Raw genomic sequence first — 13,840 nt, forward strand, 5'->3', positions numbered from 1 at the left:
ACTTGTTGAGTCTCTAGTTCTAGATTAACCAAGTTGTTATCTTTTCTTTTCTTTTTTTCTTTTCTTTATCACAGCAGATGGTACTCAGGCAAGAGAAGGGCCTTCTCGGGAAACTTCTCCCCGGGAAGCCCCTGCATCTGGCTGGGCAGCCCTAGGTCTTTCCTACAAAGTACAGTGGCCACTACATATTCTCTTCACCCCAGCTGTCCTAGAAAAGTGAGTATTTCTGAGTTTCTCACAGGTAAATATGACCCACCTTACTTGTAAGGGAAGAAACTAGCAGGAACAGAATTAGTGGGAGAGCAAGGTGTGGTGGCACACACCTGTAATCCCAGCTAGTCCAGAGCCTGAGGCAGGAGGATCCCTTAAGCCCAGGATTTCAAATCCATCCTGGGCAACATAGTGAGACCCCCATCTCGTAAAAAAAAAAAAAAAAAATTAACGGGAGCAAGAGAGCCACCCAACTAGTTTTTAACAATCTGTAAATCAAAAGTTGTAAACCCTTATGCCTTCAGGGGCTAGACTGATCACATTAATAAGTGAAGCCACAGATATGAGACACAGAGTTGGAATCAGTGGGAGGGCATATCTACTTCAAACCATCTTTTTTTAAAATTGCCAAATAATAAGCAGTTTGTAGGCCGCCAGTTTGTGAGCTCTGGAAAATAAGGTCTCAGGCACCATGTCGAGATAATGGCCCTTGATGATTCCATCACATCTGACAAGGTCTCTCCCTCACTTTTGTAATATTTTTTGTTGATTTACTTGGGAAAGTCTTCCAGCCTGCATGTTCGCTATGGGTGTTAGCCACTGGGGAGAAGACTGCCTCCTTATCCCCAGGGAGAGACAACAGGGGCAGCCAAGCTTGGAGGTGGAATAAAGGAGCTGACCAAGCTGGAGTCTCCTTCTGTCAGGTCAGCCTTGTTCTTTATCATGAGAGCTTGCCAAGTGCTGTTGCTTGGCTTGGTCAGGACCTAATGTCCCCAAACCAGAGAGCTACAGAAAAGAGGTAAGAGAAGCAAATGTGACTGGTGGTGGCTTTTGAAATCTATCCTCACGCCGTATCTAGGAACTTCCCAAACCCAATTACTGGTCAGAGAACTGGCCCCTGGCCTGGATGGAGGATTGAAGCTGTCATACTCTGTGAAGCCAGAGGAATGAAGAAAAGGGAAACAAAAAGGCCATCTCTTCTTCCAGCCACCACTCTTAATCCTTCCTGTTCTTCTTCCTAGCCCTCTCTGCTTTTCTGAGGTAGAGAAGCTTAGGGTAGAATAGACTGGGCATAAACTAGAAAAGATGAGACTGGTTCAGGGAGAAGCTTCTATGGCAAATTCAGAGCCCACGGCCCAGCTAAGCAAGTGGCGTGGACCCTGTACAAAGAGCTTCCAAAGATCCTTAGCTCCCAGAATCCTATAGGCCCACAGTCCACTTACCTCCTAACTTGATATGCTCTCAACACCCTTCAAGAAATCAAGTTGAGAAGTATTTTTTCATTTTCATTATAAAAATTTCTAAATATAAACAAAAGTATAGACCATAACAAAATCCTGTGTCCTCATTATTCACCTTCAGTAACCATCAACATTATACTACTTTTATCTGTCCCTCCCCCACTTTTTTGCTAGAGCTGTATAAACCAAATCACAGTCATTTCATTCTGCCAATAAACAATTGAAAAAGGCATATTTCAACAGAACTACAATGCCATTATCACATCCAGTAAAATTAACAGTAGTCCCTTATAATCCTTTATAATAATATCCAGTCTACATTGAAATTTCTCCAGTTATCTGGAAATTATCTTTATGTTTGGGTTTGTTCAAATCAGTTTCCAAACAAGGTCTATCATTTCATTATGTTTGTTCCTTTAGAAATAGATAATTTTAAAAACCAAACAGAATGGGGCTGTCTTCTGCAAGCCTTCCTACAAACAGGTAAATAAATCCTATTCTACCAGGAATCAGCTGTTCTTGCCGTGTGTCTTTCCAGTATGGAGTCTCAACATTAAGCAGTTACCACCTGAACTTGCAGGGAGGCAGGAGTAGGAGTCTGTCTCAGAGGGAAGCTATTTTACTTTCAGCTCTCAGGGACAGAGAATCAGATTCATCATAATCCTTGATTCATAACACACTATTTTTTTTGAGACAGGGTCTTGCTCTGTTGCCCAGGCAGCACACTGCAGCCTTGATCCCTGGGTTCAAGCAATCCTCCTGCCTCAATCTCCGAAGTAGCTGGGACTATAGGTGGGAACCACCACATCTGGCTAATTTTTTTAATTTTTAGCAGAGATGGCATCTCACTATGTTGCTCAGGCTGGTCTTGAACCCCTGGGCTTAAGTAATTCTCCTGCCTTGGCCTCCCAAAGTGCCGGGATTACAGGCATGAGCCAACACATTATAGAAAAGGCTATATGTAATCTTTTGTGATTTACCTTTTTCATTCAAAAATCGTATTTTTGAATATGAGAAGCAACACGAGTCAACCATTCAAAAAGGCATATTTCAGCAGAACTATAATGCCATTATCACAGCCAGTAAAATTAACAGCAGTCCCTTATAATCTAATATCCAGTCCACATTGAAATTTCCCAAGTTATCTAAAAAATGCAGAGATGGGGTCTCATCTTGTTGTATAGCTGGAGTTCATTCATTTGACTGCTATATAATATTCCATTGTATAAATAAATTATAATTTATTTGTCTACATCTCTAGTCACTCTTTCCTTACTGCCTGTTTGTGAGAGGAGTGGGTGGCACAAAGTCCTAGAGTCTGTCATGTGGGGGAAGTGCAGGGGATGAAATTTTTGTCTTGAATATCCTGTCATTTCTGTCCTAGGTACAATGTTGTTTTTAAGTACTTACTGAGCGTGCGCCGGGTGCAAGCTGAGCTGCAGCACTGCTGGGCCCTACAAATGCAGCGCAAGCACCTCAAGTCCAACCAGACTGATGCGATCAAGTGGCGCCTAAGAAATCACATGGCATTTTTGGTGGATAATCTTCAGTACTATCTCCAGGTCTGTGCTAAGAGATGAGTAGAAGGAAGGGGTATGGAAAAACATCTAGGAGGTTGGCAGGGAGTATTGAATAGGGACTACAAGTTTGTATTTGATAAAATGGTGGGGTTTGGGAAAATTGAGGAGTTATATCACCAAGCATGTTTCTTAAAATAAAAAAAGCATTTTATTTTATTTTATTATTTTTTAGAGACAGGGTCTTTCTCTGTTTCCCAGGCTGGAATGCAGTGGTGCAGTCATAGCTCACTGACGCCTCAAGCTCCTGGATCCCCCTGCCTCAGCCTCTCAAGTAGCTGTGACTACAGATACATGCCGCCACACCCAGCTGGTTTCTTTTTACTTTTTGTAGAGATGGATTCTCACTTTGTTGCCCAGGCTGGTCTCAAACTCCTGGCTTCAGCCAGGTGTGGTGGCTCACGTCTGTAATCTCAGCACTTTGGGAGGCTGAGGTGGGCGGATCACTTGAGGTCAGGAGTTCGAGACCAGCCTGGCCAACATGGTGAAACACCATCTCTACTAAAAATACAAAAAAATTAGCCGATCGTGGTGGCGCCTGCCTGTAGTCCCAGCTACCTGGGAGGCTGAGGTAGGAGAATCACCTGAACCTGGGAGGTGGAGGTTGCAGTGAGCCAAGATCATGCCATTGCGCTCCAGCCTGGGCAACAGAGTGAGACTCCATCTCCAAAAAAAGAAAAAAAAACTCCAGGCTTCAAGTGATCCTCCTGCCTTTGCCTCCCAAAGTGCTGGGATTATAGGCATGAACCGGCACCACACCAGCCTCTTAAAGGCATTTTAAAGAATCCTCATCAACAATCTGTTATTTATTGTTGACTTGCCCCTTATTTTTATTGTTTGCTGTAACTTCTGGAATCCTATAGGTGACCAAGTCAGTCAGTAGAGGGAATGTGGCATGAGTGGATTAGGATGGGGCAGGGGAGGCCAGGCGCAGTGGCTCACGCCTGTAATCCCAGCACTTTGGGAGGCTGAGCCAAACAGATCGCCTGAGGTCAGGAGTTCGAGACCAACCTGGCCAACATGGTGAAACCCCCTCTCTACTAAAAATACAAAAATTAGCCACGCGTGGTAGTGGGCACCTGTAATCCTAGCTACTCAGGAGGCTGAGGCAGGAGAATTGCTTGAACCCTGGGATGTGGAGGTTGCAGTGAGCCAGGATTGCACCACTGCACTCCAGCTTGGGCGGCAGAGCAAGACTCCATCTCAAAAAAAAAGAAAAAGAGAAAAGGATGGGGCAGGGGAGAGTGGTCAGCCAGGACGTTGGAGGGAGGGGGTTCAGAATTATGCAAATAACTTCCTACAAGGGTGTCTTTGGTCAGCCTTAATGTGACTTGGTTAGAAGGAAGATGAGTGGGGGCAAAGCATTTTCATTTCAATCTGTCAGGCATCTTAATGTCTTCGAATGCTTAGAATATGCAAGGTGCTAAAATTTTTGTGTAATGTCTATCAGGTAGATGTGTTGGAGTCTCAGTTCTCCCAGCTGCTTCATCAAATCAATTCTACCCGAGACTTTGAAAGCATCCGATTGGCTCATGACCACTTCCTGAGCAATTTGCTGGCTCAATCCTTTATCCTATTGAAACCTGTAAGTAAGGCTCATTGGTTTCCTCAGACTGCTTCTAGCACTGACCATTCCCTTAGGCACTTTGAGTTGACAGGCTATGAAACCATCATTAAGCAATTATTCAAGTCCATTTTAAAACATTTTTTAAGAATGTATAAAGCGGTGGGGCATGGTGGCTCATGCCTGTAATCCCAGCACTTTGGGAGGCCAAAGTGGGCGGATCACAAGGTCAGGAGTTCAAGACCAGCCTGGCCAACATGGCGAAACGCTGTCTCTACTAAAAATACAGCGGAAAAAAAAAAAATAGCCAGGTGTGGTGGCTCGCTCCTGTAATCCCAGCTACTTGGGAGGCTGAGGCCGGAGAATTGCTTGGACCCAGGAGGCAGAGGTTGCAGTGAGCCAAGATGATTCCACTGCACTCCAGCCTGGGCAACAGAGCAAGATTCTGTCTTGGGGGAGCGGATAAAAAAAAAGAATGTGTAAAGCAAAACTAAAAAGGCATGTTAAATGGGACCTAAGATGTCTTTGAATTTCTGAAATACAGGGTGTGGTGAGCAGCTACAGATGAAAGAATTATGTGCTTAAACCCTCAGGAGTTAAAGAAACTCAAAATCCTTGCTGACAATACAGAAAAACCAATGAAAAGCATATAGAGTTCACCTTCTTAGAAATCTTTTGGACCAGGATGGATCAGTCATTTGAAAGTTCTTTTCATAGACAACTAGAGTAGTGTTTCTCTCTCGATGTATGTATGTGTTTCTGTAAGTACATATATGTCTCCTTCGTGGCAGTTATTCTCAACTTTGGCTGCACGTTGGAATCATCGGGACTCTTTAAAAAAACTCTAGGTGACAGAGCACTTAAATTAGAATCCCTGTAATAGTGGGACCCAGGTACTAATTTTTTTTAAAGCTCACAAGCTAGTTCCAATTCCAGGATAAAGAACAGGAAGATTGAAATGATCTCTGGTAGTTTCTAATGGAATGGTTATGCTTCCTCTCTGACATGAGCTGGTTGTTATTCCTCAGTGTGCTACAGCACAGCTGTTACAGACTTTTTAAAAATGTTCTGGTGTTTAGGGCTATTTCTGCTGTACCAGGAAGAGTAAGATATATATTAATAGATGCCACTCCAGAGGGCTGGTTGAAAACAGCCAAGAACTACTGTGATGGGTAGATGTTGTCCTTATGTGGCATAGATGTATCCATAGGGAAAAGCAGAATATCAGAGCAGGTCATCATCATTAAATATTTATTGAGTGCTTACTGTATGCAAGGCACTGGGGATACAAAGAGGTATAATTCATGGCTCTGCCCTTAAGGAGCTCACAATCTAGTTGGAAAAACAAGACATATATATATATACATACAAAAATCAGTAACAACACAGAGGCCTGAACAATTGCCAAGTGGACAACAGTACAGATAATAAGCAAGAAACGAGGGTTCACTAAAGGCTATAGTGGGGAAGGGAGTGCTTCACTGAGAGAGTGGGACTTGAACTGGTATTAAAAACAAGAGCATCCCGGGCAAAGGGAACAACACTCACAGCTCAGAGGCAGGAGCACACTCTGCGGGTCTAAGAAATGAAGAGTTAAATGTGGCTAGATTGGAGGTTTGGTGCAGGGCTAAGAGAGTAATACTCGCTTAGCCAGGAAAGGATGCATTTGTTTTACACATTTTGTATGTCTGAGGGGCTGGCAGGCCTTGCAAGTGGCAGTGTCTATCCTCTCAGATTTGGGAGGTCAGCTATTAGATCAGCTATTAATTAGACTGTTCTCCCAAAACTTTAATTTCATGGACGTACCTTCCTTCCTTTCCTAATGCCAACTCTGTTTCCCGGGTAGGTGTTTCACTGCCTGAATGAAATCCTAGATCTCTGTCACAGTTTTTGTTCGCTGGTCAGTCAGAACCTAGGCCCACTGGATGAGCGTGGAGCCGCCCAGCTGAGCATTCTTGTGAAGGTGCGTTTGCCTGGAAGTATGCAGCCTTGCCGAAAGGACAGAGGTGGTTTTGCCAATGGAGAATTCATGGTCTTTCCTCTGAGTCAGTAAAGCATTTCCTCAATACACACATGTACAGAAATAAGATACAAAGATAAAAATGTTGGTATCAGTTGATTTTGAAGCAGGTAATTACTGTGCCACCTCACAGTGCTCAGAAATAGTTCAGTCCTGAACAGTTTATTCAGCCCATCAAATAAGCATTGGCTTTGTTCTAACTTCCTCACATCCTACCCCTCCTTACTTCCTTGGACTAACCCCCCATCTCACTGAGATAATTATCTGCTTGTAATCAAAATGGGTTCTCCCCAACCCCAGTACTTGACAAAATACATTAACTGGAAACCAGCTACTAAATTCCTACTGATGAAAGAGTACTTTCTTAGGAAGTCATGCATGTATGGATTTGGTACAAGTCATTTTAGGAACTAACAGAAATAGGAATGTGGGAAGGCCAGGTGGTTCTGTAGAATTTTGAACAAGGCTTTTCCAAGAAACTCCTCCCTCCGCCCCCATCCTCCATATGGAGAGTTGGTGAGCTGAAGTGGAATGACAGCTGAGTCCTTCTCTCTGCAGGGCTTTAGCCGCCAGTCTTCCCTCCTATTCAAGATTCTCTCCAGTGTTCGGAATCATCAGATCAACTCAGATTTGGCTCAACTACTGTTACGACTAGATTATAACAAATACTATACCCAGGCTGGTGGAACTCTGGGCAGGTAGGAGCAACCCTTGGGTAACTCAGTAGACTCTTTTTAGGTGGCTTTTTAATGAGTTGTAGAATTCTAGAACTGGAAGAAGACTTTAGCCATCATATAGTCCAAATACCCTCATTTTATAAGTAAGGCTTAGAGACAGAGGTGTGACCATCTTTAATAATTGTAATGAAGGTTATTTTCTAGTAGAAGTCATCATCATCATAAAATACTAAAAAACCTGACAGTGAGATAGGTGTTAAGTCCTTTGCTAGGTTATGTATTGCTATGCTGGGAGGCAGTGTGCCTTCCACTCCCAATTCTGATATGAACTAGCTGTGCAGCTGTGGGCACCCCACCTTGCTGTTCCCTAGCTTCCGCATCTATGAAAGGAGGGGACCACCCCTTCTAACTCTAAACTTTAAAAAAAACTGATAATAAGATTCAGTGGTAGCTGGCTTCTCAGAGGTCTGTCATTCCCATTCAGAAAATCACTTTATTGTCCTTTCTCTCTAAAATATCTGCAAGCAGATTTTTTTCTAAGCTATTGTGGCAGAAGAGTCAAAAGAAACTCTTCAGTTTTAAGATGACATTATTTAGATCACAGGTTGTCCTGATTCATATTTCTTTGAAGGTAGTCTTGGGAAAGCATGATACTTAATAAGGCTCTTTTTTCTCTTTTGTAGTTTCGGGATGTGAAAATTTCTGGCTCATAAAGTGAAATAACAGCCACGTTCCCAAGGTTGTAACAGAAGATTCAAAACATCCCATTCTAGCCACACACAAATAAGTATCTGCGGCTTAGTGATAGGACTCTACCTTTTCTCCTAGAAGCAGTTACTGAACATCCAGGAGTACAATTCCTTCCCATCATTCCCATGTGGAAGGGTCTGTCCCATCAAGGAGAACATGTGCCATCTCTGATCCTTTACATTGAGAACATTTGTTGGATATGTTCATTTAGTCAATAGTCATTTATTGAGCACCTACTACGTGCCTTGGTACTGTTCAAGCTGTGGGAGATACAGCAGTAAACAATATAGAGCAGAAAGTTAAATATCTTATGGTTCATATGTGAAAAAGTAATTATGTTTATAAATAGGCTAACTGCTGGATGTTACCACCAAGTAAGAAAGCAACAGGTAAGATAGGCTTTCTCTCTCCCTATACCAAGTAATTTATACCTACACAGATTGGGCAATTCTAGCTAATGAAAATATACTTAAAGTATTTCTTAGGCCGTGCATGGTGGCTCACACCTGTAATCCCAGCACTTTGGGAGGCCGAGGCGGGCGGATCACCTGAAGTCAAGAGTTTGAGGCCAGCCTGACCAACATGATGAAACCCCGAATCTACTAAAAATACAAAAAGTAGCCAGGTGTGGTGGTGGGTGCCTGTAATCCCAGCTACTCAGGAGGCTGAGACAGGAGAATTGCTTGAACCTGGGAAGCAGACGTTGCGGTGAGCTGAGATCGTGCCATTGCCATTGCATTCCAGCCTGGGCAACAAGAGCGAAATTCCATCTCAAAAAAAAAAAAAAAAAAAGTATTATTCTCCAAGAAAAAGGTCCTTAAGAAAAAATTGAGATCAAGTTGTTAGATTTTTAAATACTGAAGACTGCAGGCCCAATTACCCATCTTACACAAACCATAGGGGTTGAAGTTACCTTAATATGGCCCAGCCATCACTGGTAATCAATATTCATGTCAGTGTGAGTAAAAAGAAATATTCATTGAACAACGCCCTCCAAACTGAAAAAGAATGCAGTGTTCTGGCATCAGGTTATAGTCACTAAATCTGGTCTTCATCACTACATCTTCTACACACACTGGGAAGCTCTGACAACCTTATTCCCTGCTATTATCAACTGAAGATCACCTTTCCACTGCTGTCTCTAGAGCAGGAGCTGGCAAACTATGGCCTGCTGTCTGCTGTTTTTGTAAATACAGTTTTACTGAAACATAGCCATGCCCATTTGTTTACTCATTGTCTATGGTTGCTTTCATGCCCTCACAGCAAAGGTGAGTAGTTGTGATGGATCAAATGGCCCACAAAGCCTGAAATATTTACTCTTTGGCCCTTTACAGAAAAAAAAACTTGTTGACCCCTGCTTTAGAGAATGAGAAGCCATGCAGGGATCAGTGATGCCAGACGAAGGGAAGGAACTGCTTCCAGCCATTGTGACAATAATAATAATAATATTGGGTCTTTGACTAGAACATGTAACATTTCCAGGTGTTCTCACTTGTGCTTCTCATGTTTATCTTACGGAAGGTCATTCCATCAAGCTTATGGTCACTGTCCCTTCATGGCAGTTGGTCCTTTCGTCTCCCTTTAGTTCTAAGAGTGGGGGAATACCCACAGGTCAGCTGTGATCTCAGCTCAGAGAGAGAGCATGAGGTCTTTAACTAACTGTCAGGAAACAGAGCTGTGCCCAGTTCCACTCAACTTTTGGCACAACTGTTAATCTGGGCCTTTACCTACTTTAAACTGAGTGTCTGCAAGCATAGCATTTTAGACACCCTGGGTGGTGCCACAGAATAAAGTTCACTCTTAACTTTTCAATTTCCTTGGCTAGCTGTCCTCTGAAAGTGAATAAGCCTGTTGAAAGACTCAAGAGAAAGTACTATGTCTTGTCATTTGTTCTGAGATTAAGCTCAAAGAAACAGATGAAGAAATCCCAGTTACTACAACCAAAGAGATTCAACATTTATTTTATCATAAAAGTTCAGCAAATAAAACTATATACAAGATCCATGCAAGGAATCCAGTTACACACAAGACACATTTAAAACCTGGTTAAAACACAATCTCCACGATAGCAGGGAATAAAACCAGTAAGACCAAGTATCTTTAGTGAGAAACATAATCATGTTTATATTTTGGATGCTGCTTGAATCCAATTCTCTCCCCAACAATGAGGCACTGGATCACCCACTCTTGTGACACCACAGGCAGCTGCAATGCTTCAGCACACTTCAGCACCGAGGCTGGGCACGAGGGGTCCGTCACCACCACATCAAATACCCCTAAAGCAATATCTGCAAGGAGCAAGGGAAAGTGAAGAAGGAAAGGACACTCAACTTAGCCTTCCATTACAAAGATTTGATTCTAACCAATACATCCCACTCTGCACAAACCAAAGCCCTATTATGTCAAACACACTGCTACTGATCATGACCAAAAGCAGAGTTATAATCACTATGTGCTGACCTTATAGAAATATTTAACAAATATACGTCCAGTGCTTCACTTATGTTGACTCACCTCTTGAAGGTGAGTCTTCTCTAAGAAACATGGATACGGTCAACCTATTAGGCCTGAGCCTTGGACCACAAGGCCTAACACCTACAGGTCTAAGGAGATCCCTGGAACAAAGATACACACACACTCTTTCAGGTACCTTTGTTATGGGCACTTGAATGGTGCTGCTTCACAGAGGCTGCCCCACCAGTCATGAGGATCTCAGACCAGAGCTCCAGGAAGTTCTGCTGTTGGTCTGATACCAAGAGTACCTTCAGATTCTGGAAAGGATTTTCACGTGGTTGCCTATGAAGGAGACAGGAAAGGACCTTAGCAGGACAAGTAATATCCAACAAACTGCCTTTCTGCAAAGGGACTCATGTACATCTGAATGCTTTCAAAAATAAGTGCCCCATCAGGCATAGTGTCTCAAGCCTGTAATCCCAGCACTTTGGGAGGCTGTCGTGGTTGGATCTCTTGGGCCCGGGAGTTCGAGACCAGCCTGGGCAATATGGTGAGACCCCCATCTCTACAAAAAATAACAAAAAAATTAGCTGGGTATAGGGGCAAGTGCCTGTAGTCCCAGCACCTTGGGAGGCTGAGGTAGGAGGATCACTTCAGCCTGGGAGGTTGAGGCTGCAGTAAGTCGTCACTGTGCTACTGTACTCCAGCCTAGGTGACAGAGCAAGACTTCATCTCAAAAAACTAGCCCTATATTAGGGTCCCCCTTCTCTTCTTTCTATGAATGACCTGTATTCCTTGCATTCCTGGCTTTCTGATTTCCATGTTTGTTCTGGGGCTGAGAATAATCCAAATCATGCTCCTGAGCCTATATATTTTTAATGCTTGCTTAAAACTTAGTTCTCTAACTTTACAGGTTGAGAATATTGAACCTATATACAAATCTTCACACATTTGCAAAAGGTTCCTAGCCAATGTAACCTATGGAAATAAACAAGAAAAACTCCTGAAGTCATTTCAAACCCACTCAAATTTATCCTACAGACATTCCAATTTCTAGAAAGCTTTACTCTCTCACCTAGATTCTCTTCCCTCCAAAGCTTGCTGTCTTCCTGTCTATACAATTCTGGATGGGCTTCAAATACTTACCAGTCCAGAATTCTCTGTTCCTCAAGGCTGTACCCAGCTGGCAACAGATAATTACGGTAGTTCTGGAGCTGGTTGGCATGGCAACTATCATGGACCCAGACATGAGACACACAAGGAATCCCACTGGCAAGGCACAGGAAGTACTTCCGGGTTCGACAATGCTGATCCGCAATTAGAAGACACTGGTAAGCGGTGTTACACTGGAAGAAAAGAAGCAGAGCCAATGGGTTTGGTGACTTCTGTGGAAAGCTCCTAAGCAGCAGCCATAATGAGCCATGAAGAACAGATCTGAAGACTCCCAACTACTACCCAAAATGTGATTTAGTCTATCCTTCTGCCCAAGGCCACTCTTCTCACTGGAAGGCCCAAGTGATTTCCATAGATGTTCTCTCTGCCTCACCTGCAGCATACTGAGGACCTAAATCCTCAACGGACAACCAAGACCTATGAACTCAGCCTTTGAGGCTAAAAATCAGCAACCCTAATAGGGGTTTCTACTACTAAACATAAATATCAATCTTTTGTCCCAGCAACAGAACCATAGCCATTAACTAACCCAAGGTCCTACCTTCTCTTCCCTATACACAACAAAAATTCTATTTCATGCAAAAACATTCTGGCAGTTTCTCAGTTCCTGAAATCTCTGGCTACTTTATCCAGGTTCCCCAACCCCTCCCAGGCCTCTTCTCACACAGCAAGTTGGCTCTTATCATTGCCACTATATTAGGTTACACAAAGAAACTCCTCACCTGGGCTTCATTGAAATCTTCAAGGATATAGCCAGCTCCTGCTCGAAGCTGGGATTCTGTATACTGCTTGTTGAAAGGAGGAATTTCTAAAAATTCTGTATTAAAAAAAATATAGATAATAATTACTGAGTGGTTTTCTTATTTGCTACCTTATGCCTCCTTCTTAACTGCCCCCTTTTCCACTCCCCAGCTATCCACAGCAGTGTGTCCCCAAAGACAGGCCAAGGGCTTCCCCATGGGTCAGAAAGAGATCTGTCTTGAGGCCTTTAATATGCTGCCAAAAGAAGGGACAAGAGTAGGAGGGAATGGGAAGATGAGGACTGGAGGTAGGTCCTAGACCTAAAAACATCAAAGGTTCCTGCACCGGACTGTTGATAGGGATGGGAACACAATCATTTCCCACAGTGACATATTCCAACTTGAATAACCCTTACCATCAGGAAGTTCCCTTTGTGTCTATCCTAAATCTTTCCTGTTGAAAACTAAACCCCATTTCCTCTAGTTCTGCCTTCTGTGGAGATGAATAGCTGATGAACACTTTATATATGAAGGGTTTATAATAAACTCTTCATATTCCCACTGCATCAGCCTTTTTACCCCCTTGTACACTAAAACTTTAATAAACCAGAATGCTCAATGAAATATGGTTTTAAAATTTTAACTGATTAAGTGAAGGTTAGAAAATCCTGTTTCAACCTTTTTATTGAAAACTATCTACCTTTGATGATCTTGAAGTACCTCAGGACACTGAACACCAATGACTGCTCTAGTCTTGAGGGTGAAGTAGAAGATATGAGAGATGAGGCTGAAGCTGTAATGACCCTAGGCAATTAGAAATTGCTCCTTTTGACCAAATATCTAATTTGAGCTTGTTTTCTTGTCATCTGCTCCTCTCATATACAAATAACACATTTAAAAAAAAAAAAAAAAAGCAAGACATTAGAGATTTTAGTTAATTAGGAGTTTTGGGAAATTAAGTTCTAATTAACTGAAATTTTTATCACAAATTTTAAAACCCAACCCAATCCAATGCATAAGGTTCAATGCCAGTACCACTCCCCTTCCCCTTCACACCCAGTAGTAAAACTTAGAGCAGATCCCTTGTGACGGCTCCCCCTTCAGTGCCCTCGTTGCCTGCTGGAGCAGCTCAGGCAGTGCTGAGGCCCCAGGTCAGGGGTCTCCATCTCCACTTAGTTCTGACTAGCCAACCTATTCACTTTTATTGCTCTTTTCTTGATTCAGCATTCTCCACATTCTTCTCAAATTGAAATCCCAAAACAGAAACTCTAAATGGTTATAAGAAACTCAGAATACAGCAGGGCTATTTCTCAGCTTTGTCATAGCACCCTTTCGCTATCTCAATATAGCATGTCACAATCTTCAGCACCAAGATTCTACTGCTGAGTCACTGCCGACACCCCTTACAGTCCTGTATTTTTCTCAAGACTTCTA

The 13,840-nt window shown here is 42.8% G+C and overlaps 2 protein-coding genes across 18 annotated transcripts in view; one reads left to right on the top strand and one right to left on the bottom strand.

Annotated features, from left to right (window-relative positions):
• TUBGCP4 (tubulin gamma complex component 4) overlaps nucleotides 1-12,517 on the top strand; it is a 39,249-nt gene extending 26,732 nt beyond the window's left edge. Inside the window, exons 13-18 of one of the 4 annotated variants that reach the window (XM_009249771.4) lie at nucleotides 78-216; nucleotides 2,836-3,013; nucleotides 4,479-4,613; nucleotides 6,439-6,555; nucleotides 7,171-7,310; nucleotides 7,973-12,517. In XM_009249771.4, coding sequence (XP_009248046.1) covers nucleotides 78-216; nucleotides 2,836-3,013; nucleotides 4,479-4,613; nucleotides 6,439-6,555; nucleotides 7,171-7,310; nucleotides 7,973-7,985 — 722 coding nt within the window. In that variant the 3' untranslated portion in view covers nucleotides 7,986-12,517. Of the gene's footprint in view, nucleotides 1-74; nucleotides 217-2,835; nucleotides 3,014-4,478; nucleotides 4,614-6,438; nucleotides 6,556-7,170; nucleotides 7,311-7,972 lie in introns of all 4 variants that reach the window. The other 3 variants (XM_002825372.6, XM_009249772.4, XM_024232800.3) reach the window with 3 other exon arrangements.
• Nucleotides 8,686-13,840, bottom strand: part of TP53BP1 (tumor protein p53 binding protein 1) — a 99,200-nt gene continuing 94,045 nt past the window's right edge. For 11 of the 14 annotated variants that reach the window (XM_024232798.3, XM_063716603.1, XM_063716601.1 and 8 more), the window contains 4 exons: nucleotides 12,389-12,483; nucleotides 11,640-11,839; nucleotides 10,690-10,835; nucleotides 9,971-10,327 (listed from right to left, as the gene is read on the bottom strand). In XM_024232798.3, the coding sequence (XP_024088566.2) occupies nucleotides 10,140-10,327; nucleotides 10,690-10,835; nucleotides 11,640-11,839; nucleotides 12,389-12,483 (629 nt within the window). In that variant the 3' untranslated portion in view covers nucleotides 9,971-10,139. Of the gene's footprint in view, nucleotides 8,810-9,970; nucleotides 10,328-10,689; nucleotides 10,836-11,639; nucleotides 11,840-12,388; nucleotides 12,484-13,106; nucleotides 13,273-13,840 lie in introns of those variants that run through there. The other 3 variants (XM_063716600.1, XM_054532696.2, XR_008514108.1) reach the window with 2 other exon arrangements.

The sequence above is a fragment of the Pongo abelii genome, chromosome 16 (genome assembly GCF_028885655.2).
Source record: "Pongo abelii isolate AG06213 chromosome 16, NHGRI_mPonAbe1-v2.0_pri, whole genome shotgun sequence".
Classification (NCBI taxonomy): domain Eukaryota; kingdom Metazoa; phylum Chordata; class Mammalia; order Primates; family Hominidae; genus Pongo; species Pongo abelii.